Consider the following 23,745-nt stretch of genomic DNA (forward strand, 5'->3'; position numbering starts at 1 on the left):
GAACCCCTTGAAGCCAGGAACTAGATTTTGTAATCTTTGTATAAAAGTCCTCCGTGCGTCCTAAGCTGCTTCAGTTGTGTCTGGCTCTTCGTGACCCTGTGGACTGTAGCCTGCCAGGCACCTCTCTCCATGGGATTCCCTAGGCAACAACACCAGAGTGGGCTGCCATTTCCTTCTCCAGGGGATCTTCCTGACTCAGAGATTGAAGCTGTATTTCCTCTGTCTCCTGCATTGGCAGGCAGTTTCTTATATAAAATCACTGAGCCTAAATATATAAACAGCTCATGCAATTCTATCAAAAAAACCAAATAACCTGATTTAAAAAGGGGAGAAGATACAAATAGGTATTTTCCTAAAGAAGACATGCAGCTGGCCAACAGGCATATGGAAAGATGCTCAACATTGTTAATCACCTCACACCTGTCAGAATGGCCATCATCAAAAATTCTTCAAATAACAAATGTTGGTGAGGATGAAGAGAAAAGGGAACAGTGGGGTACACTGTTGGTGGGAATGTAAACTGATGCAGCCACTACAGAAAACAATATGGAGGCTTTCAAACAAGTAAAAACACAACTATGATATGATCCAGCAATTCCATTTCTGGGTATACATCCAAAGAAAACAGAAACATTAATCTGAAAAGATACATGGACTCCAGTGTTCACAGCAGCACTATTTACTAAGAAAACCGAGAGGTGGAAGCAACCTAAGTGTCCATCAACAGATGAAAAAAGAAGATGTGGTATGTATACTGGAATACTACTCAGCCATGAAAAGAATGGACTTCTGCTATTTACAACAGTGTAGATGGACCTGAGGATTTTATGCTAAGTAAAATAAGTCAGATAGAAAAATACAAATACTTTATGTTATCACTTCCATGTGGAATCTGGAAAATGAAAACAAATGAAAAAACAGATCCACATATATAGAGATCAAACCAGTATGTACCCAGTGGGGAGAGGGGAAGGGGGAGGCACACAACGGGGAAAAAGGTATAAACTGCTTATGCAAAATAAGCAAGCTACAAGGAAATATTTTACAGCACAGTGAATATAGTCAATATTTTATAATAACTTTAAATGGAGTATAATCTATAAAAATAATGAATCACTATGTTGTACATCTGAAACTAATACAATATTGTAAATCAACGATACTTCAATTTTAAAAAAGCACAAAGCTCAGGCCAATGTCCTACACATAGTAATCTCTTATTTTTAAAAGTTTCTGCAATAAACATGCAAGTCAGTCTTATTCAGGCGAGAGAAAACTTTATGTGGAATGGAATTAAGGAGGCTTTAATAAGGGGGAAGACTGGCAGAAAGGAAGTTATAATCCTTTTACTCATTGCAGAAACATTCGGTGAAAACTATTATGTACTAGATACTGTGCTTGGCACCTTGAGAACACAAAGACTTAGATAAAGAACCCCTGCCCCCACTGGTAGAGTCACAATGAAATGTGACGTTGCTGTAACAGAGATACAGGTGCTTTAAGAGCACAGAGGAGAGAGCACTGGGGGAGTCACGGAGGGCCCCCAGGAGGAGGCAAAGCCTATGCTGAGCCTGGAAAGAGAAATTAGGATGCCAGCTGAAGGCAAGGAAGAGGACAGGTTGGGCAACAACATGGGAGTGAGAGAAAGACAGTGTGTACACGACGGCAGTGAGCACAGTGACAGCATAGAGTATATGTTCAGGGTAAGAGAGGTAAGGGGGGGTCTTATACAACTGCTCAAAGTTCTCCGAGAACATGATAAAGACAGACGTTTGGGGTTTACCCCCCAACCTTGAGGGGGCTTCCCTGGTGGCTCAGAGGGAAAAGAATCTGCCTGCAATGCAGGAGACCCGGGTTCGATCCCTGGGTTGGGAAGATCCCATGGAGAAGGGAATGGCAACCCACTCCAGTATTCTTGCCTGGAGAATTCCATGGACAGAGGAGCCTGGTGGGCTACAGTCCATGGAGTCTCAAAGAGTCGGACATGACGGAGCGACTAATACTTTCACTTTCTTTCACTCCCCAACCTTGTAGGAGCAGAGGGCACTTTAATCCAGTGAGTAAATGAGTGGGCTCTGGAGCCAGAGAACACAAATTAAAACCCCAGGACTGCCATTTTCCAGTGGGTGACTTCGGGCTAGTTACCCAGTCTTTCTAAATCTTGGTTTCTTCTGTAAACTGAGAATCACAATCCCCATCTCTTATCATTGCGACCTTTAAATACCTTAGAGCACTACCTGGCACCCAGGAAAGCTCAAAAGAATTCTTTTAGTTATTACTGTTACTGCTGTGAAGTTCTAATGTAAAATGAAAATAAAAGGACAGGACAGTATTTTCTCAGCTCCATTTATGTTGAAAAAAAGATATAGAATCTAAGATCCAGCAACTTTCTTTGCATGAATTTTAGAGCCACATTATTCAGATTCCAACTTCAGAAGGGGCAGACTAAGTAACTGCCTGGTACCTCAGTTTCCTCATCTATAAAACAGGGATGATAATTGTAGCTCCCTCATAGAGTTGTTGAGGAGTACATGAATTAATACATAGAAAACCCTCAGAATTACACATCACACAAGGTGGTAATAAGAATAAATACTCATATAGCATTTACTATGTGCCAGGCTCTGTTCTAAATGCTCTTCACTTAACCATATTATTCTTTATATACACTAAGCTAAGACCTGAAAGTAAGGGTTCCAAAATCTTTTCCCTCAGTCTATGTAAAAAGTGAACAGTAGGGACTTTCCTGATGGTCCAGTCATTGGGAATCTGCCTTCCAATGCAGGGGATGACCCCTGGTTTAGGAACTAAGATCGCATGTGTGGTGGAGCAACTACGACCATGCGGAAGTAGAGAAGCACGTAAGCCGCAACAAGTACCCAGTGTAGCCAGAAGAATAAGGAGGGGGAGTAATTTCTGCCTTTGGTTACTTATATAAGAAGTAGGGTAATCAAGGTAAAAAATATTTATGCCCTTGGGAAGAGAGGTGTCATAGAAAGTGAGGTCTAGTCCCATCGTCATCACCCCTGGAGTCATTCTGGAAGCCCAGGCCACGCCCAGCCTCATGGGGAAGTAACTTACCATCAGGGATAGTGGTGTTTTCAGAATCCTCTCGTCCCTGATCAGCTTGGCTGACAACGGTACTTCCACTCTTTGTCCTTCGAAGAACACTCAAGGCTCGGTTTATTTTTTTAAAGGATCTGCTTCTGATGGTGGATCGCTCAAAGGGCCGTGCTGAAGACAAGAGAGAAAAAGGTCTCTTTTATGGACACAGCTGGTAAGACATACAACGGAATGCAAACGGTGATTACTTCTAGGTGGTGGGATGATACAATTTGCTTATCTGTATGTTCTCAGTTTTCCACAATGAAATATGGACGGTTTATTTAAAATCTGCTTGTCTTTTTTTCCTAGGCTGGATGGAATATAACAGCACTTTTCTCGAGTTGCCTGGGCGGGAAGGTATGGACGCCGCGGGAGTGATGAATCACCAGGTCTAACTTCAACTCCTTTCACCAAGTCAGATTACACACGTTTCTAATGATCTCAAGTCCTCGTGGTTTCATTTCACTTTGGAGAACTGGACGTTGGGTTGTGGCCAAAACTACCAGAACGATTTCCGCTTAAACAAAACATTTCTAGGACTGTCCACAGTGACCGTTTCACAGAGGGCAGTCCCACGGCGGAGGAGCCCATTCCCGGACAACCACCCGTTTGACTCACCCCTTGTTCGGTTGCTCCGGCCAGAGTCCAGGGGGCTGTTTGGCTGACCGTCCTCGGCTGTGGACACGTAGGCAGGGTTGTCTAGGCCAGGCTCATCTGTCATTAAGGAGACGGTGGGAACTGTGGAAATCTCTGGGGACAGTGCTGTTGCTGTGAGGCTGGTGCTGCCATCTGAGCAGCCATCCTGAGAGCGCCTCTTCCTGTCTTTAGTGAGGCCATAGTGGGAGGCACCTTTGCAGCTGCAACAAAGCCAGAAGGAGGTCAGAGAAGGCTTTTCGCACTGCTCAACTGGGCCTCTCCCAGTGCGCGGGCTTGCTGCCCTCGGGAATTGGTCTGCTCCCTCCGGTCCCCCTCTCTTTGCACATGGAGGTAAGTCAATATACACTCGCCAATCAAACGATCGAACAACTTGAGAGAACAGTTTTTAAAGTTTGTTTATTGCATTTTATTAAAACACTGTCTATCCTGGTGCCTGAAATGCAAACTGTGAGAATTGTCATGGGGTCACAAAGACTAGGGCTTGAGGCTGGCTATCTTCAACTATTTGGACGTGGTAATTCCTTCTTGCTGGGGCTTATCTTGACCATGAAAGCTCTTAGTCACCCTCTCAGTCCTTTCTTTTGGGTTTAGTTTCCCAAACCACTGAACATAAACACAAAACTCCTCCCAGATTCCATATTTAACCGTCCATGGAAATAGAATCGCCCGCATTACAAAGCCACAGGAGTTCGCTCAGCACCACGGCTCTCTGGAGGCCGGCTTGCTGGCTTCCCGTCCCCTGCCTTGGGGCTGGTCTCAGAGTGGCCAGGCCTCTGAGGCGCTGGGGATTGGGGGCTCCCATGCACTAAAAACGTGCCCGTCTCCTAACTTTGGGAGAGTAAAACAACATTCACGGTCTTTAAAAAAATAGGTCTACATCCATTCACCCTCCACATTAAAGAGCAAGCCTAAGAGCCAGGAGACCAAGGTTTGAGTTGATCTGAGTCCATATTTTTGCTGTGAATGCCCTTCCATTGTCACTAGGCAAGTCATCTCAGCTCTTCGGTAGGCTTCGATCAGAAAATGCTGATGATTTCACCCTTCCACTGTTGTGGTGAGGATGTAGCCAGCCACACCAACTTCCCAGTGGTTATGAAGGTAGAAATCAAATGGGGGAGTCCCTGTAAGAAGTGGCCATTTGCATTTAATGGATGTTAATTTATAAATTATTTTCATCAACTCATTACAGAAAACTGGATATGGTTGAGCTATTTTAGATAACACTTTGAGAGCCTCTTTGGGAGGCCTTTGATATGGCCTGAGAGAACCATAGAGTGGGTGGATAGAAGGGCCTCTGTCTGGATGGAAATCTTTGCTCTGAAATTTACCTAGCTGTGTCATCTGGGAAAATTTTGTTAACGTGGTTAAACTTTCTAATCTGCAGATACATCTTGGTTTGCTGTGAAGTCTGCTAGATATTAGGTCTTGGCAAGAGTTTAGTATCTTGCCAGATATAGAGAAAATTCTCAACAGATTGTAGCCACTTCCATAATTGAACCATCTAAGTTGCCTGTTTTATCACATTAACTTCTTTGAGATTAGGGTACATGGGGGATGGATGGGGTCCCAAAACTTCAGTTGCCAAGCTGTAGTCATGATGCAAATGCCATTGTCCGAGCATGGCAAACGTGGTCAAAGGTGTCCAGCTTGTCCCTTACATTGAGTTGCATCCACTCTTGGTACTAGGCCAACAAGTTTAAATGCTGCTCATTGCCTTAGAAAAGATTACATTGCAATTAAGCATTGAAATGAAAAGTAACTGTATAAATAGAAACTCTCAAAAACAGAGCAGTGTTACGTAAATTTGACATTGGCGAAGTAAATATTTGTCATTAGAAGGACAGCAATTTCCAATTTTCTTGTGAAGAGAGAAGCAGATGCTTTATTTGCTTAGAAAGAAAGATACCACCAAGAAGATGAAAAGTGGTGTCACATCATCCAAAAGAATGGACCTCTTTCATGCCAAACAATACAACTAGAGGGCAGGAGAGGTCTGAATGGATTTTGAAGTCTGATCTGACCAACTCATGCATTGCGAGGCTATCTTTAAGTGTTTTGGAATAATTTAACCAGTGACAGTTTTTAAAATTTTCTTGTTGGTACATAAAACATGATGCTTCTTATAATCAATGATGATGATTTTATGTGGTTTTAATATTAGTAGAAAACGACTCTGATTATACAACCCAACCTACATCTTTTTCTTACAGAAGATGAAATGGGCCTCTAGCTTCTCATACTAGTTTTCCCCTCCCTGAAAGAGTATAAGCTTCTTGCTTGAACTGGTGAGATTTTACTGTTTTGATGAGCCACTTTGGCTTTGAATTGTTCTGCTTAAAAATAGCAAAGTGGTTGATATGAGAAGCTCAAAAATTGGAAGAAACATTGTGTGATGGAAAAAATAAAAGCCAGCATGCAGTTGAGCAGCTCCAAAGTCATAAACACATGAGTGGAACACTTCTCTGTAAGCCAGCAGTCTCAGACTAGCAACACATGGGAAGGAAGTTCCTAGACTATTTTGTTGGACTAGAAACAGTCTTTCTTTTCTTGGGGCAGCAATGCTCTTCACCATGTGCCCTGCCAGAGCAGGAAATGAATCTTCCAATTGGACAAATGACCGGCAAAGGCACAAGCCATGGACTTCTGAGGGGATGGAGCATATCCCAGTGGAAAAAAGTAGCATCTTGTTCTGCTGCCACATCTGTGAGGAGGGGTAAGGTATTTAAAGATCTCTGAATGCCAAGACTATGCCATTAAGAAACCACTTCTGTTTTGGATCCTTGAGGTCCCAAAGACACATTTCAGTCCAGGAAAGGAAAACATCATAAAATGGCTAAGATCACTCCCCTCTGTCCCATACCCCAGCTTCTCTTACAATAGCCAGGGAGGGTAGATTTAAACCTTCAGACTCATAAGCTTTGTATGAAAAAGGCTCTGCTAAAGCGACTCACACTTGCGTAATGTTGCTTGTTTCAGCTTCTTGGATGAGCTTGAATCCGAGGCACAGGGTGATCTATGAAGGTAGCAGCTTATACTTGCTAATTATCTCTTTCGTGTTGACTGATCCTGGGGCCTCTTGATTTACAGGCATAAGTCAGGGGAGGAGGGGGAAAGAGCTGATTAGCCTTGGCCAATACAGGAACATATGCTGAACCCTGGGTTGTGTTCAAAGCAAACAGGATTTATTCTCCCTTTAGTTATCCTGAGCATTAAGTACTCTCAGGTGGTGATGGGTGACAGCCATGAACTTGAAGGATGAATACAAGGAACGTGGTAAACCATTTTTCAACCACTTTGGATATGCCATCTATTTAAAGCAGCTCTGAAGATCAGTTTTCTTAATAACAGAGTTGAGATCCTGAGCTCCTATATCAAAGTGAACGGAGGCAAATCTATCTTAATATAAAAATGCTGACACTGGGGGCATGTGCCATGGAATTTTTGTCTTTTCTGCAAGGGAGAGGCGGAAGTAGGAAGAGAAAATGAACCTCCTTCTTGCAAAAATTCCTGGGTCCGTGAGCTCACTGCTCATGGGGGTGGACTGGAAGCAGGTTGGACCTCTGGTGTACTTTACAGATTCCGATGGGCTCAGAGCTCAGCACAAGTGGGTTTGCAGGAGAGGCCCCTTTCTGATGACAGAATAAAAGAGGTCCTTGGGAAATCAAGCCTCAGTACACTCATTGTAACAGTCTGGGTAAGTGTATCACCTCTCTTTGATGCTGCAACTTCCCTCACATTCTTTCTCAGTTCACTTCTGAATTCGGTAAACACTGAATCTGCTCTCAAATTGAGTTCATGAATTGCTCAGTCTGCTCTTACTTTAAACCAGGGCTTGCAAACTCATACGCTAATCAGGCCAGGTGGGGATGGGGGGCGGGGGTGGTTGTGGTGAGCAGTGCTATTCCATTTCAAAAGTGCGGCGGGCAACCCTACAGACCTCCTGAGTGTTGCTTCAAGAACACCAGCCCAAGAGCAATTAGTCAAGAAGTGAAAGTTGCCAGATTGGAAAGGAAAAGGGAAATTGTCACTGTTTGCAACGCCATATTATATATAGAAACCCTCAAAGACTAGAAAAAAAAACAAAAAGAAAAACAAAAAAAAACCCCAAAAAACCTCACTACAATTTTCCTGAACAAATTCAGCAAAGTTGCAGGATATAAAATCAATACAGAAACGTTTGTTGCATTTCTATACAAAATCAATACACAAATATTTGTTGCATTTCTATACACTAACAAAGAACTATCAGAAAGGGAAATTTTAAAAAAATCCCACTTACAATTGCATGAAAAATACCTAGGGATTTGACCAAGGAAGCAAAAGGTCTGTACACTGAAAACTGTAAGATGTTGATAAAAGAAATTAAGATGACACAAATAAATGGAAAGATATTGTGTGCTCATGGATTGGAAAATATCATTAAAATGTCCATACTACACAAATCAATCTACAGATTCAATATAATTCTTATCAAAATTCCAATGGCATTTTTCACAGTAATAAACATTCTTATAATTTGTGGAGAACCACAAAAGACCCCAAATAGACAAAGCAATCTTAAGAATGAAGAGCAAAGCTGGAGGCATCATGCTCCTTGATATCAATCTATATTACAAAGCTATAGTAGTCAAAATAGTATGATATTGGCAAAAAACCCAGATGTAAATTGCTGGAACAGAATAGGGAGTCAAGAAATAAACCCACACACAGATGGCCAATTATGACAAAGGAGTAAAGGCTATATGATGGGGAAGGGACAGTCTCTTTGGTAAATGGTGTTAGGAAAAGTGTACGGCCACATGTGAAAGAATGAAACTGGACCCCTATCTTACGCTACACACCAAAGTTAACTCAAATGGGTTACAGACAAATGTATGAACTGATATCATAAACCTCCTAAAAGAAAACAGATGATAAGCTCCTTGATACTAGTCTTGCAGATGATTGTTTGAATCTGACACTAAAAGCAGAAAAAAGCAAAAATAAAGGGATAAACTAAAAAGATTTTGCACAAAAAAGGAAACTATCAATAAAATAAGACAACTACTAAATAGAAAAAATATTTGCAAATCATGTCTCATAAGAAATTAATATTGAAAATATAATAAGAATCTACACAGCTCAATAGCAAAAAAACCCAATATGACTTAAAAAACAGGAAGATCTGAAGAGACATTTTTCCACACATGACACACAGGTGACCAATAGGTACATGAAAAGATGCTCAACATCACTCTCTTGTCAGGGAAATGCAAATTGAAATCACAATGATATATCCTCACACCTGTTAAGACAAGATACAAGAGATCACAAGTGTTGGTGAAGATGTGGAGAAAAGGGAACCTGTGTGCACTGCTGGCAGGAACATAAATTGGTACGGCCACTATGGAGCACAGTAGGGAGGCTCTTCAAAATGTTAAAAATAGACTGCCACATGATCCACCATTTCCACTTGGTATTTATTTGAAGAAACTGAAAATACTAGCTGGAAAAGATATATGCACCCCCATATTTATTGTAGCATTATCTATAGTAGTCAAGGCATGGAACAACCCAAGTGCCCTCTGAAGGATAAATAATTGTGTGTGTGTATATGTATATACAGGGCTTCCCTAGTGGCTCAGACAGTCAAGAATACACTTGCAATGTGGGAGACCTGGGTTGGATCCTGGGGTTGGTGAGGGAAATGCTACCCACTCCAGTATTCTGGCCTAGAGAATCCCCATGGACAGAGGAGCCTGGTGGGCTACAGTAATTGTGTGTGTGTATATATATATATATGGAATATTATTCAACCATAAAAAAGAATGAAATCTTGCCATTTGCAAAACATGGATGGACCTTAAAGGCATTATGCTAAGTGAGATAAATCAGATAGAAAGACAAGTATTGTTTGATCTCACTTATATGTGGATGCTGAAGCTGAAACTCCAATACTTTGGCCACCTCATGCGCAGAGTTCACTCATTGGAAAAGACCCTGATGCTGGGAGGGATTGGAGGCAGGAGGAGAAGGGGATGACAGAGGATGAGATGGCTGGATGGCATCACCGACTCGATGGGCATGAGTTTGAGTAAACTCCAGGAGTTTGTGATGGACAGGGAGGCCTGGCGTGCTGCGATTCATGGGGTCGCAAAGAGTCGGACATGACTGAGCGACTGAGCTGCACTGAACTGAACTGATGTGTGGAATCTTAAAACAAAAGTAAGCTCATACAGATTGGTGATTGACAGAGTCAACCAGAGGGAGTGGGAGATAGGGGAGGGAATTCGATGAAGACGGTCAAAATGTCCAAACTTCTTGCTATAACTAAGTACTTGGGAGGTAATGTACAACAGGGTAAACACAATTAACACTGTTGTATGTTATATATGAAAAGTCCTAAGAGAGTAAATCCTAAGAATTTTCATCAGGAAATTTTTCTTTTCCATTTCTTTAATTTTATATCTATATGAGAAGATGAATGTTCAGTAAACTTTGTGGTCATCATTTCATGATGTATGTTGAGTCAAATCATTATGTTGCATGCCTTAAACTTAACAGTGCTATATATCAGTTGTATCTTCATAAAACTGGAAGAAAAACGTAAGAGTGGTCCAGTGTTATTAGAGCAAACAATTTCGAAGCCTAAATCCCAGTTTTTGATGTGAAATCTCTTCATTTTTAAAAGTTGGCAACAAATTCAAAACTTTTCAGACCATTTTGTGGGCCAAACAAAACACATCTGTAGGCCAGATCTATCTCAAGGGATGACAAATTCCAGCCTTTGGGAATAGGAAAAAAAAAAAAAAAACCTACCAATGTGTGTAAGTCAGACCCATTTCTCTTTCAGTCCTCCGGAAGCAACTCAACCTTCCTCTCACTCCCCCACTGAGCTCTCTCGCTCCCCCCCACTTTTGTGGGGGTGTGTGCATGTGCAGGCACAGAGAACATGGCCTCAGATGGGGCTTCCCTTTCAACATTTGCCCCAGCCCCATTCCTGATCCCAGTCAGAGAAGGGCATGCTCCCAACTGCCTTCCACTCATGGGAGAGCTCGTCATGTGCCGGAAGTTACAGCGTCAAGCAAAAGGACACGTTCAACTCAAACGGATGAATTCTTTCTTTCAGGCCAAGAGAATCGAGATTGGGGGCTCTGGAGGGAAGCGAGTTTCCCTGCTAACAGCTGGGTCTTAGGCTCAGCTGCTCGATTGAACAGGATGAATAACTCAAGCTTTACTCAAAGTGGGGTCCCTGGGGCCAGGTTGGGAGCCCCTTGCAGGAGGACATGATTGCTATCAGAGACCCACAGCCTCTCCTTGGTGTCCTTGGACAAGGTGTCTGGGAGATGGGCCACTGGCAGCCTCAAGGAATCCACCCACACTGCTCCAGCTCAGAAAGAGTCTGTGTCAGGATGCTGGTGACCCAGAGGCTGAGGATGGGCCTTGGTCATGTGGCTGGCTCCCAACTCCATCTCTAGGGCCCCCATCCTGGCCCTCCTGACACCTCCAGGGCTTTTCAACACATTCCAGTCCATCTCCCTGCTCCCATTCTTGCCCCTCCTCCCCATCATCCAATCCATCCTAAACACAACCACATCAACACAATTTCTTTTCTCAAAAATTTCCCATGGAAGTATTTCCTACTGCTTATAGGATCAAGTCCTGGCTCCCCAGGTTGAAGTTTTTTTTCCCAGGGCCATCTCTGGGCCCTGGATTTAGAAAAGGCAGAGGAACCAGAGATCAAATTGCCAACATCCACTGGATCATCGAGAAAGCAAGAGAGTTCCAGAAAAACATCTACTTCTGCTTTATTGACTACGCCAAAGTCTTTGACTGTGTGGATCACAATAAACTGGAAAATTCTTAAAGAGATGGGAATACCAGACCACCTGACCTGCCTCCTGAGAAATCTGTATGCAGGTCAGGAAGCAACAGTTAGAACTGGACATGGAACAACAGACTGGTTCCAAATAAGAAAATGAGTACATCAAGGCTGTATATTGTCACCCTGCTTATTTAACTTAAATGCAGAGTACATCATGAGAAACACTGGGCTGGATGAAGCACAAGCTGGAATCAAGATTGCCGGGAGAAATATCAATAACCTCAGATATGCAGATGACACTACCCTTATGGCAGAGAGTGAAGAACTAAAGAGCCTCTTGATGAAAATGAAAGAGGAGAGTGAAAAAGTTGGCTTAAAACTCAGCATTCAGAAAACTGAGATCATGGCATCTGGTCCCATCACTTCATGGCAAATAGATGGGGAAACAATGGAAACAGTGAGAAACTTTAAATTTGGGGGCTCCAAAATCTGCAGATGGTGACGGCAGTCATGAAATTAAAAGACGCTTACTCCTTGGAAGAAAAGTTATGACCAACCTAGACAGCATATTAAAAAGCAGAGACATTACTTTGTCAACAAAGGTCTGTCTAGTCAAGGCTATGATTTTTCCAGTGGTCATGTATGGATGTGAGAGTTGGACTATAAAGAAAGCTGAGCGCCGAAGAATTGATGCTTTTGAACTGTGGTGTTGGAGAAGACTCTTGAGAGTCCCTCGGACTGCAAGGAGATCCAACCAGTCCATCCTAAAGGAAATCAGTCCTGAATATTATTCATTGGAAGGACTGATGCTGAAGCTGAAACTCCAATACTTTGGTCACCTGATGCGAAGAGCTGACTCATTAGAAAAGACCCTGATGCTGGGAAAGATTGAAGGCGGGAGGAGAAGGGGACAACAGAGGATGAGATGGTTGGATGGCATGACCAATTCGATGGATGTGAGTTTGAGTAAGCTCCAGGAGTTGGTGATGGACAGGAAAGCCTGGCGTGCTGCAGTCCATGGGGTCACAAAGAGTCGGACATGACTGAGTGACTGAACTGAGCTGATCTCCGAGCTGTGTTGATCATGGCCTCATGATAGGGTCTGGCAACCCAGAAAGGGGCTGGGAAGAGCTAACATCTACTGGACTACCGTGTACTCTGCGTTACGTTTCACAAATGTGGTCTTAGGCTCAGCTAAAACCTTGTTAAACCCTCCCAGTGGCTCCAGCTGTCAAGTCAGTTAAACCACCTCCACTCTGCAGATGAGGATATGAAAACTTGGATAAAGCCTTCTTCCCTTCTAGCTGTCAGAGTGAGGCTGGGGCTTGTATCCAAGTTGTGGGGTCCTTGCTTTCTCCCCTCCTGTGGCCTGGCCTCCAGCCTGGAGCTCATCCTACACCCCAGACTCCTGGTGTGCAGTCAGATTCCTGACCGCTCATGCCACATTCTCACTCTCAACAGGCATCTGAAACCTAACACATCCAAACACCCCAACCTCCCTGCCAAACCAGCTCTTCCCGCCTCTTCTCTGTTTTACCTTACATCCTTCTCATTGTTCAGACCCCAAACTCCTGAGTCAGCACTGATTCCTTTCTTTTTCCCAGTCCTACAAATATAATGAAGCCAGATTTATCCAGAATCCAAATGCTTTTCATCACTTCTACCAGCACGGCCCTAGTCTGTGCTGCCATCATCAAAGCCTGGATTACTACAACAGGCTGCTGAGAGGTCTTTCTACTTCTGCACTCACTCCCCTCCCCTGTTCATTCTCAACAGGGCAGCAGTGTCATCCCTGTAAAACAGCTCTCCATGTTACTAAAACACAAGGCCCTCAGAACAGCCCACTGGGCCCTGTATTCTCTCTGTCTTACTTTGGTCCTCCTCTCCATCTCCCGATCAGCTGGCCTCCTGTTGGCTCTCACCCTTGCCCGGCACGTGCCTGCCTCCCGGACCGTGCATTTCCACTCCTGCTGTCTGTCTGGAACGCATGCTCCAGATGCCCTCCTGCTCTGCTCCCTCAGCCCTTGGGTGGGTCTGTGATTGAAGCCCACCTTCCCTGAGAGCCCTTTTTCAAGCAGCAGCTTTTTCCCTGGCACATTCTAACCCTTCTTATTTTTCTACCCTACTTCTCTCCTCTCTGCTTATTTTGGAGTAAAAGTTCCAAAGTGGGGGGAGAGGGAGTTTAATTTCATAGTTAACCTACTGAACCAAACTTTGAAAACTTTATCCCTGTAGGATCAAAAGGGCTTCATCATATCGGTTCTTGGGAAAGAGTGAGGTCAGGGATTCCCGTGTCCCTCCTGGCTGACAGTCCAGACACACCGGCTCTGTCTCAGCTGCCTGGTCAGCTTTGGGCATGTCTGCTCCAGGAGCTGGAAGGGAATGGAGGGAAGAGCAAAGTCTTGCCCACCTGGTGACTTTCAGAGAGTCCTCATGGCCTGTAGATTTCCTCAGGCAGGCAGTCGGCAAGCATGTGTTGAATTAGACTGAAGTCTCCCTTTGGGTGTTCTATTGAAATTACCCGACTGGGAGCTGATGATCCACCCACACGGTCCTACTAACACGTAATTGTGGTTGGTTGTGATGCCTCTGCCAGGCCGCCTTTTCCCCTCAGCAAACTCATGATTCCCCTGCGCTCTGATGCGAGATGAGAAGTGAGAAGGAAGGGGAAAAAGTGAGATCTTTAACCTTCTTTCTCTTTCCCATACTTCCCTGATAACTCTAATAGGATTCTATTGGATCTGGGTTTTAAAACCATTCTGTACATAGGAGGAATAAACAATTGCCATATGCCTTCTTTTGGTGGATTATGCTGCTACAATGGGATGAGTGATTTTGAATACTAATACTTTGTTTTTTCATTCAGTGAGCACTTATGGAGGACCTCCTGAAAAAGAGAGCAGAGTGATGTGGAAAAAGCTCAGGCTTTCACGTTTAAAACATCTGGGTATGAATCCTAGGTCTGCACCACCAGCTCTGCGACTGTGGACAAGTTCCGTGACTTCTTTCAGCCTTTCCCAGATGTTGGTAAAGAATCTGCCTACAATGCAGGAGACCTGGGTTTGAATATTCTTGCCTGGAGAATTCCTTGGAAAGATGAGCCTGGTGGGCTACAGTCCATGGGGTCGCAAAAAGTCAGACACAGCTGAGCAACTAACACTTTCACTTTTCACCTTCCCAGATGTAAAATGGGCTCAGTGTTTATTTATAGTAAGATTTACAGATCCATGCCAAGACCCTAACAGTACCTGGAATATACTAGCAACTCAATAAGCAGTAATCAGCATGATTATTGTATGTCAAGCATAATGTTAGGCCCTATGGTTGCAAAGAAACATATTATACAGTTTATGCCTCCGAGGAGACTGATATGAAAACACAAAACTGCCATGTTATGAGAGAGAGATGGGGGTACGAGCCAACTGTTGGAAAAACTCAGAGAAGGGGGCCACTTACTCTCTGCGGGTAATTCATTATCAAGGGGTAATCAGGGAAGGTGTCCCAGCAGAGGTGATATCTGAGCTGAGTCTAGGAAAGTGAGTGACATTGTTCTGGCAGACTAGGTGTGAATGCCACGTTTAAAGACCCCAAGGATGCAAGTGCATGGGAGGATTACTGTGTTTGGTGCAGATCTTATCCCTTGAGACATTGATGGAGAAAAACAGAACTGAAGTGAGGCCAAAGAAGAAGACAAATGCCGGCAGTGGTGTTGAGGAGAAAGCCCAGGGTACCTGACCAGTCATTTGTTGCCACCTCTGGAGTTTAGTGGGGCTAAAGCCGTGCCTGTGGGCGCAGGGGACTAGGGCATTGAGAAGTCTGATGCCAATACAGGAGAGGGATGAAGGTGACAGTGGAAGGCTCAAAGTCACCCCCTCACAGAGGCTCCCTCACCCTCTGTTTGAAGTGGATCTTCTCTTCCCCCAGCACTCGTTTTCAATTCCCAGCACTGAACATCTTTGGAAATGATTTTGTATGTTTACTTGCTTCCTTTTTAAATCACTGTCTGTCTCCCCCCAAAAGTAAGAGTCCAGCATGTCTTGCTCACCACTAAATCCTCAGCACACCACACAGTGCTCAGAGACTTGGGGTCAGCCATGTGTCAGAGCAGTCTGAGAGATTCTGGAAACAGCTATGTTTCTTTCTTACTCCCTTTATTAGATACTTTCTGTTTACACTTTTAATTATGTTGACATAGATGTATTTTTTATTGATTTTATGGAGGTACAATTGACACATTATAGTCAGTTTCAGGTACACAACATAAGGATTTGATATTTTTATATTGTAAAATCATCACCACAATAAGTCTACCTAACATTCATGGCTAAATTTTTCTCTTTTGATGAGCACTTTAAAGATCTATTGTGTGCGTGCTCAGTTGTGTCTGACTCTTTGAGACTCTATGGACTGTATCCGCTAAGTTCCTCCGTCCCTGGGATTCTCCAGGCAAGAAGACCGGAGTGGGTTGCCATTTCCTCCTGCAGGGGATCTTCCTGACCCAGGGATCAAACCAGGCTCTCCTGCATTGCAGGCAGATTCTTTACCACCAGCACCACCTTGGAAGCCCCTAAAATCTATTGGGTTGGCCAAAAAGTGAATTTGAGTTTTTCCACACATTCTTATAGAAAAATCCAAATGAACTTTTTGGCCAATCCAATACTTTCTTAGCAACTTTCAAATATGTAATGCAGATTGTATATACCATGCTGTATGCTACATCCCCATGACTTATTTTATAACTCTGAAGATTGTAGCTTTTGACACCCTTCACACATTTTGCCTAGCTTTTACCCCCTGCCTCTGGCAACCACCGATTGGTTCTCCGTATCTGAGTCTTGTTTTTGCTTTTTAAGTTTCCACACATAGGCTCATGGGATATGCCTTACTCTGCCTTATTTCTCTTAGCATAATACCCTATCTATATATTTTTATGCTCCTTTTATTAGATGCTTTTTGTTTATACGTTTAATCATGCTGACACAGATATGTTTCTACTGTTGCAGGCTGCCTTCTTCTTTTTGGAGGAAGACAGGCTGTGTTTTTAAAATATGTGATAATATTTTATAATTTTTAAAATGCAAGACAGTGGAAATCTTTATTATGTTTGGGATAAAAATAAACACATCAGTCATCTTCTAAATCAGGCCCACTTGGGCTCCATGAGCCCGCCCTCTAAGAGAACCCGCCCTTGCTAATTAAGTCCTGATCACTTTACTTGGAAAGACTCAAGTAACAATAATATAACTTCTATTAATATGACTCCTCTAGTTTTCGGCAGGTAGATCCTAAGCACTGCAACTTTTTTGGGCATTTTCTTTGTTAGATTGGATAATTCTATATTTCACTTATTATACCTGCAGCTTCTTAACTAATCTCTGGTTTAAGGATATTAGGTAAAGTCATTCTTCTTTCTTTGGATTGCTTTTTTTCCTCTAGGTTAAAATGCATGTTCCCTGGGATTGAATTACAGGGTGACTCATGAAGCTACGAGAAACCATACATAGAAAAGTCATTAGCACCATTGTATACTCATGGGTAAAGCCAACATTGGTTAATAAGTGAAAGAGGTCATCAGCTGGACAAGCCTACCATCTGGGAGTCAGCTTAGACCCTGGGTATGAACTTGAGCCTGAAAGGCCCTCACCCCGCAGGACCAAGGGATTTCTTAACATCACCACGAACCACGCACTTCTTCCTCTCATTAGCTTCTTTCTTCTGCCTCCAAACCACAGGGGAGAACATCCCCAGTGATTCCAACCACCCTTGCCTGCCTTGTTAATGAATCCCAGGAAGGGAAATTTAAAACAAACTGGAGAGTGACTTGGAAGCACGGGCCAAGCTTTGGGCAACTGGAGCCCCAGTTTCCTGGGCCTGGTGAGGTGGGGAAAGGGGCAGGGTGCGCTTACAGTGTAATCGGCTCCACAAACAAATGGGCCAGTGACAACGAAGCCGGCACACGTGACTCAGTTTACCAAAGATATGTTCCTGTGATCTGACGACCTGGTGCTCTGCAGTCACGAGAGACAGCTGGCCCTTCTCTGCACGGCGTCTATTTTTATTTAGGCAGGGAAAGGCAGACATTCTCTTATGGAATGTCAATGGCTCCTTTTCTATGTTATCTGTTAGTTTGCAGGGTTAGGTCTGTCAGACAACCTGTGACTTCATCTTTTTATCCTTCGAATCTCAACTCACATATTAATAATAATTTGGAATTACAGCCAACACTTACAGTACAAAGCATATAGAATAGCACTATATAAGCTATATTATAAGCTATATGGATATAAGCTATATCCATACTAAGCACTATTCTATATGCTTTACGCATATTAATTCCTTGGTTTTCACATCATCCCAATTAGCCACTTTGCTAATAAGCAATTAAGGCATAGAGAGGTTAAATAACTTTCCCAAGGTCCCACAGTAGGCAAGTGGAGGGGCTAGGATCTGAACCCAGAGCAGGCAGGATTTTCGTTGAGGTGTGCTCCTCGTGACTGTAACATGCCCTGATCTTTGGTGGGTGACGTTTGGAGGAGACTGCAAGGTAGGAGGCAGGGAAAAGGCAGGAGGCATGAGAAGGTCCTTTATAACAGTGTACTCCACCACAGCCACTGTCTGCTGCCAGCCACTGTGTGGCTGCTATGAGAAACACAGACAGCATGAGCTGGAAGGGTGGCCTGTTCCGATCACGTTGGCATCTTCAGGCCTGCAGTTGACAGACATGAGCGGCGAGCTTGGAGCTGCCTGCACCTTCGTTTCTGCCCTGTCAGCGGGGCCATCTGGCAGCGGCGCTCACTCGGTGGGTTGCTGGTAGAGTGAGGCAACTGCAGCGGTCCCCATGCACCCTCAGGCTCCCTGTGTTCCTGCGCTCCTTCCTCTCCAAACATAACGTAATTATCTGAGAACAGGTGCCACCTCAAACTTCCTAACAGGCAGTGGCTTAAAACAATCAGGGCTGGGTGAGTGGGCAACTTGTGATTTATTTATTCTCCCTCTAGAGGGAGCTCTTTACTCCAGGCATTTAGATACTCAAATACACCACAGTTGTGGTGGAAAACAGCTTATTAGGGGAAAAGGGGCAGACATCGCCATCCCATACCAGTAAGGAGTGCATCATCTTCTGCCCCATTAGTAACAAGTCATATCAGTAACCACTGAGCTGTCACTTGTTCCAAGCGTGGTCTTTATCACCAGGCATAGACGTGGGGCTTAGGCTAGCAAACACTGCCCCAGCAGGCTTATATTATGCCCATTTTACAGACGGGGAAAGTGAGGCTTAGAGAAGTTAAGTAGTTTATCCAAAATGACGCCGCACTAAGGCAGAGGAGCTGAGACTTGAACATAGCTCTGTCTGGGATCGTGCTGCTGATTTAAATGTGTAATGGGCTTCCCAAACGACACTGGTGGTAAGGAACCCTCCTGCCGATGCAGGAGGCATAAGAGACACAGGTTCGATCCCTGGGTTGGGAAGATCCCCTGGAGGAGAGCATGGCAACCCACTTCAGTATTCTTGCCTGGAGAATCCGCATGGACAGAGGAGCCTGGTGGGCTACAGCCCATAGGGTCGCAGAGTTGGACATGACTGAAGTGACTTAGCATGAGCATGCAACTGTCAAGTTATCAGTCCTCAGTGTGGGTCAGCTGCTTCGCGGCAGTTCCCCCTCTGTTCACTTAATCCTTACCACCACCTAACAAGGTAGACACAATTATCATGCCCATGTTGCAGATGTAGAAACATAATACAAAGGTTCACTTGCCTAGGGTCAACAGCACCTACGGTGACAGGCCATCCCAGCTTGTCTTTGGACTGACTGGGTTCTTGGGATGTAGGATTTTCAGTTTCAAACCCAGGCCAGTTCCAGGCACACCAGGACAAGCTGGTCACGTCGTAAGGGGCAGAAACAGAGTTTAAGTCAGAGTCACGACTCCAAATAACACGCTCTTTACTGTGGTGTGTGTGCTAGTCACTCAGTTGTGTCCGACTCTCTGCCACCCCTTGGACCGTAGCCCGCCAGGCTCCTCCGTCCATGGGATTCTACAGGCAAGAAGACTGGCGTGGGTTGCCATTCCCTTCTCCAGGGGATCTTCCCAACCCAGGGATCAAGCTCGGGTCTCGCATTGCGGGCAGATTCTGTACCGTCTCAGACACCAGGGGAGCCTCTTTACTATGGTACGCTATGGCACGCTATGGCATTTTTTCCTTTTTCATATATTTTGCTCCAAGATTTCACAGAAGCAGAAGTGACTGGGGTGGGGGCTTCCATGGTTCAGTGCCTCCCAGTGTGTGCTCAGATGACACCCTCTTGGCAGGGCCTCCAGAAGACCACCTCCCCACACTGCTGCTTCAGGCCAGCCTCGCAGCATCCCCGGCAGGTACAAAGCACGTGCAATTCCAGGGCTTTCCCACAACTGGAAGAATCAACTTCTCTTGTTAGTGAGGAAGACCCTTGCTGAGAGCAAGGAGTGCCTGATGAATACCAGGCTGCTCCCTGGGGTGACGTCTAAGAATTCCAAAGCCCAAACCAGATGTGAAGTTGACAGTGCTTAATGAGGGATGGTTAAGGGCTCAGGCACAGTCCACATGCCAGGTCAATTCCTCACAGAGACGTTACAATGGTTTATCCATTCTGTGAGTCTCCGGCATCTTTGGGGTCACGAAGTTGTTTTCCTGGATGTTTTGGGGGAAGGGAGAGCAGACAGTTCCCAAGGCACAAATGATTGGAGTCTTCTGTCAACTTTCCATGGATTACAATGTTTGTGTGTAGTGGGGAGGGTCGTCGTTTTTCGGGGGCTAACATTTAGGTCCCTGCAATTCTTGGCTCCATTTAGACTTGTCATCTTTACTTTTAAAATGCTTAGAAATGCCCAAGGTTCAGCTTCTCATTTTTGGGAAACTGGGCTATGGGTCAATGGCGCTTTCTATTTCAGGGTTGGCTAGGAACTGTGTTTAGGGGAATGGGAAAGGGTGGGTTTCATGGTGGTGAGGTTTTCTAAATATTGGAACTGACTGCCCAGTGAGGTTTTCCAATGGGCTCTGAAAGCAGCCTAGGCTTCCAGCCGCCTCGGATGAGGTTTTGAGAGCCTCAATTTCTGTGAAATCTGCACAACCCTGGGGGCTGCTCAGAGGTGACAGTTTGGCATAGGGATGGGGGAGGGGTGGGAGAAGGTAGCAGGACCCTCCAGTGGAAATCATTCCCAGATGCTATTTTAAAGCATCTCCTTCTTTCCTCCAAGTGCCCTCAGGGCTAACTCAAAACGCCCCAGTTTTTCCAAGCTCTTTCTGGGCTGCGTGTCCAGAGTCCTCCTGGATGGATTTTACAGGACTCTCAGGTATTGAGAAAGTGGGTTCTGTCTTGCTCTGTGCTTGAGAATATGCTTTGTGAAGATACTTTGCTCTTTCGTGCCAAATATTTTCGCATGAAACAAAACCCCTATCTTCCCAGCCAGCTTCTGTTTGCTGAGTGAACTGCTTCCTTCTCACTATATTCCCTGATTCCTGTAAGTCATATTTCATTCCCCCAAATTGTGTTATGCAAATGGGGGAGGGAGCACTTGCAGGAAACGCCAGCTCTTATTTATTTTTCTCAGATAATCGAACACTTCTTTCTCCTCCTGTCTTGCCGGCCTGCCCTTTGGCTGCGGCTTAGCCCCATGTGTTCGGTGTGGCAGACAGTGCCCTCGACAAGACTTCTGCAATCCAAGCAAGCTGTCCCCCGTCACAAACACGACTCCACCACGGGCCTCTCCCCTGGATCTGCTCGTCAGCCAATCACTGCTGTGTGAATCCTTGAAACCATGCATTTCTCACTGTTGATTCTGAGCGACCAGGGGTGCTGGCTTCCAGGGTACTGCTGAATTATTTCCCTCACTCCTCCCTGAAGTCTGTGCTGGGAACCATCCCTGGAGATAATCTGGGGTGGTGAGAACTAGGTGTGCAACTCCCTCAGGGAAGGAGGTGGGATAGTGTTTCTTGCCCTGCTATCAAATCTGGGCTTGGAAAAGGATCATGACTCACCGTCACCTCCTCCACGGGCAAGTGGTCACTTCACCCTGACCCTCCACAGTGCGTGGCCGGGGCCGAGTGGGGGTGTGGGCGGGCGAGGGGCTGCAGCGTGCCGCACAAATCAGTGTTGAAGCTAAAGTGCAATTAGCTGAATTCTTACAGTTTTATTTGCATGGTATAGTTAAGATATAATCAGGGCAACAACACATCAAAGGATGGCCATTATGATCACAAAGGGTAAACTGAAAGGTCACCTCAGTAAACACAGTGATAGATTTTTATGTGAAGGTCTTTCCCATTATCCTAGATGGTTAAACCTTTTAATAGAACCTATTGGGTTCTCTTTTAGCTCTATCTTCTATAAGCTTAGAATAATAAATCCCTATTGGGAGATAGGCTGAGTGCTCAATATATGACAGGCTGTCAATGAACACGTGTTAAGTGTTCATACAAGCATATTTTAATAATTAGATTCTTGATTCCAACAACCTATGTAGAAGTGTCACCTGATTCCTGGTTTGACAGTCTCATTTAAAATCAAAATAACTAACAACACCCCTAACTTTCTCATCATCCCATTTACTTCCACACTCTCTTTTAAACAATCTTCTCAGGTGACCCTACTGTTCATCCAAGGTTAAGAAACACTGGAGGGGGGATGCACTGATACACTGATAGTAAAGCTATTTTCACGCCCTCTCTCCCCTATTCTCTCTTCTCACTTTCTCTCTGTCACACACACACACAGCTTATAAAATCCTTGAAGTGGGTGAATGTCTTGCGGTAGCACTTACCCAGCGTGTGTTCTTAATGACTTTCAACAAGCAGAGTTTAGGGTTTGCATCCTGTTAAAGGCTGTCTGCACCGTGACCCTTCAACACCCAGTGTTTGGTTTTGACCCCTACGACCCTGACTGAATCCTCAACATGGCTTTAGCCCCGACTTTCTACCACTTGTGAGCTTGGAGGTTGCCTTTTTGGTTTCAATCCATTTGATTCAGTTTCCTTTTTCTTTTCTAGGAATTCAGCAATCCCTAGGGAAGGGGTAGCATGCAAAGGGAGTAGAAAAAGAACATAAGGAAGCCCAAATGTTGGCTGCTTGCCAACCATCTAATTTATCACTCAACTTGTTCACGGCTAAAATCTATCATCAGAGAACTGCACTGAAATCAATGGGGGTCAAACGTTTAATCTGTCCAGTTATTCCAGAGGGAGTAAACAGGGCCCCCAGGTTTATCAGGGAAATGTGGACTTCCAAGTTGTTCGAGCAAGCTTTTACCCATCTGCCAACACTGGGAACTGGAGAGTGGGAAGTAAAGCTGAAGAGTATTATCATAAATAGTGGGGGACTTACATCTCTAAAGGATGGAATTTTGATGCCAACGGCCTTTAGATTTGAACTCTTAGATATTTTAAAGTTTTATTTAGATGGTAGGCCTTTCATCTGCTATGAGTTGTTTATCATACGATAAAAATTATACAGACCTCCAGCTAGATTAAAAAGTAGGACCCTCTAGAAATCTTCGAAGGGAAGATCAACTTAGGCATGGGTTTCTGTTCTAGACGAAGTAAAGGATCATTAGAGAGAAAGAATGTTATACTCTGATTTTTGAAAATGATTACCTCAAGCTGTATAATGAGTTTAAGTATAAATATGCACAGCTCATGCAAAATCAGATTTTCTGATTTGTATGAGGACTTGAAAGTATAATTTTGGCCTCTTCATATGAAGACAGGCTCGGATATTGCATTGGATTCAGGTGGTTTCAGACACTCTGCCAATTGTCCTAAGATACCCTCTGGGGGCTCCATTTACACTGTCCCTGCCCGCCCCACCCCGCCCCCGCTTGTCTGTCAGTGACAGAGGATTTGGGTAATTACAGTAGAGGATTCTGTTAGTTCAATACTGAGAACTGATCTTCAGAAGACAACTTTTTTCTATTAATCATCATCTGGCTGGTCAGCCTATTCTTAAATTGACCATCAATTGGAGTACACAAAACTGACATTTTGGATAAGTCTTTGTTCTCCCAGAAAACCAGGAGATTTGGCTAACATCTGCTCTCTTAATGTTAACAGCATCAGTGTGTTGGGGGAAGATATGGTTTGGTAAGAAACAATCCAGGAAGACTTTCCTGGCAGTGGTTGAGACTCTGTGCTTCCACTGCAGGGGCCAT

General features: G+C 44.4%; 1 protein-coding gene across 6 annotated transcripts in view; it reads right to left on the minus strand.

Moving 5' to 3' along the window:
* Window positions 1–23,745, minus strand: part of LNX1 (ligand of numb-protein X 1) — a 183,653-nt gene that overhangs the window by 35,623 nt on the left and 124,285 nt on the right. For all 6 annotated transcript variants that reach the window (XM_043447589.1, XM_043447587.1, XM_043447588.1 and 3 more), the window contains 2 exons: window positions 3,724–3,962; window positions 3,082–3,234 (listed from right to left, as the gene is read on the minus strand). In XM_043447589.1, coding sequence (XP_043303524.1) covers window positions 3,082–3,234; window positions 3,724–3,962 — 392 coding nt within the window. The remainder of the gene's footprint in view (window positions 1–3,081; window positions 3,235–3,723; window positions 3,963–23,745) is intronic.

This window comes from Cervus canadensis, chromosome 26 (genome assembly GCF_019320065.1).
Source record: "Cervus canadensis isolate Bull #8, Minnesota chromosome 26, ASM1932006v1, whole genome shotgun sequence".
In the NCBI taxonomy this organism is placed as follows: Eukaryota; Metazoa; Chordata; class Mammalia; order Artiodactyla; family Cervidae; genus Cervus; species Cervus canadensis.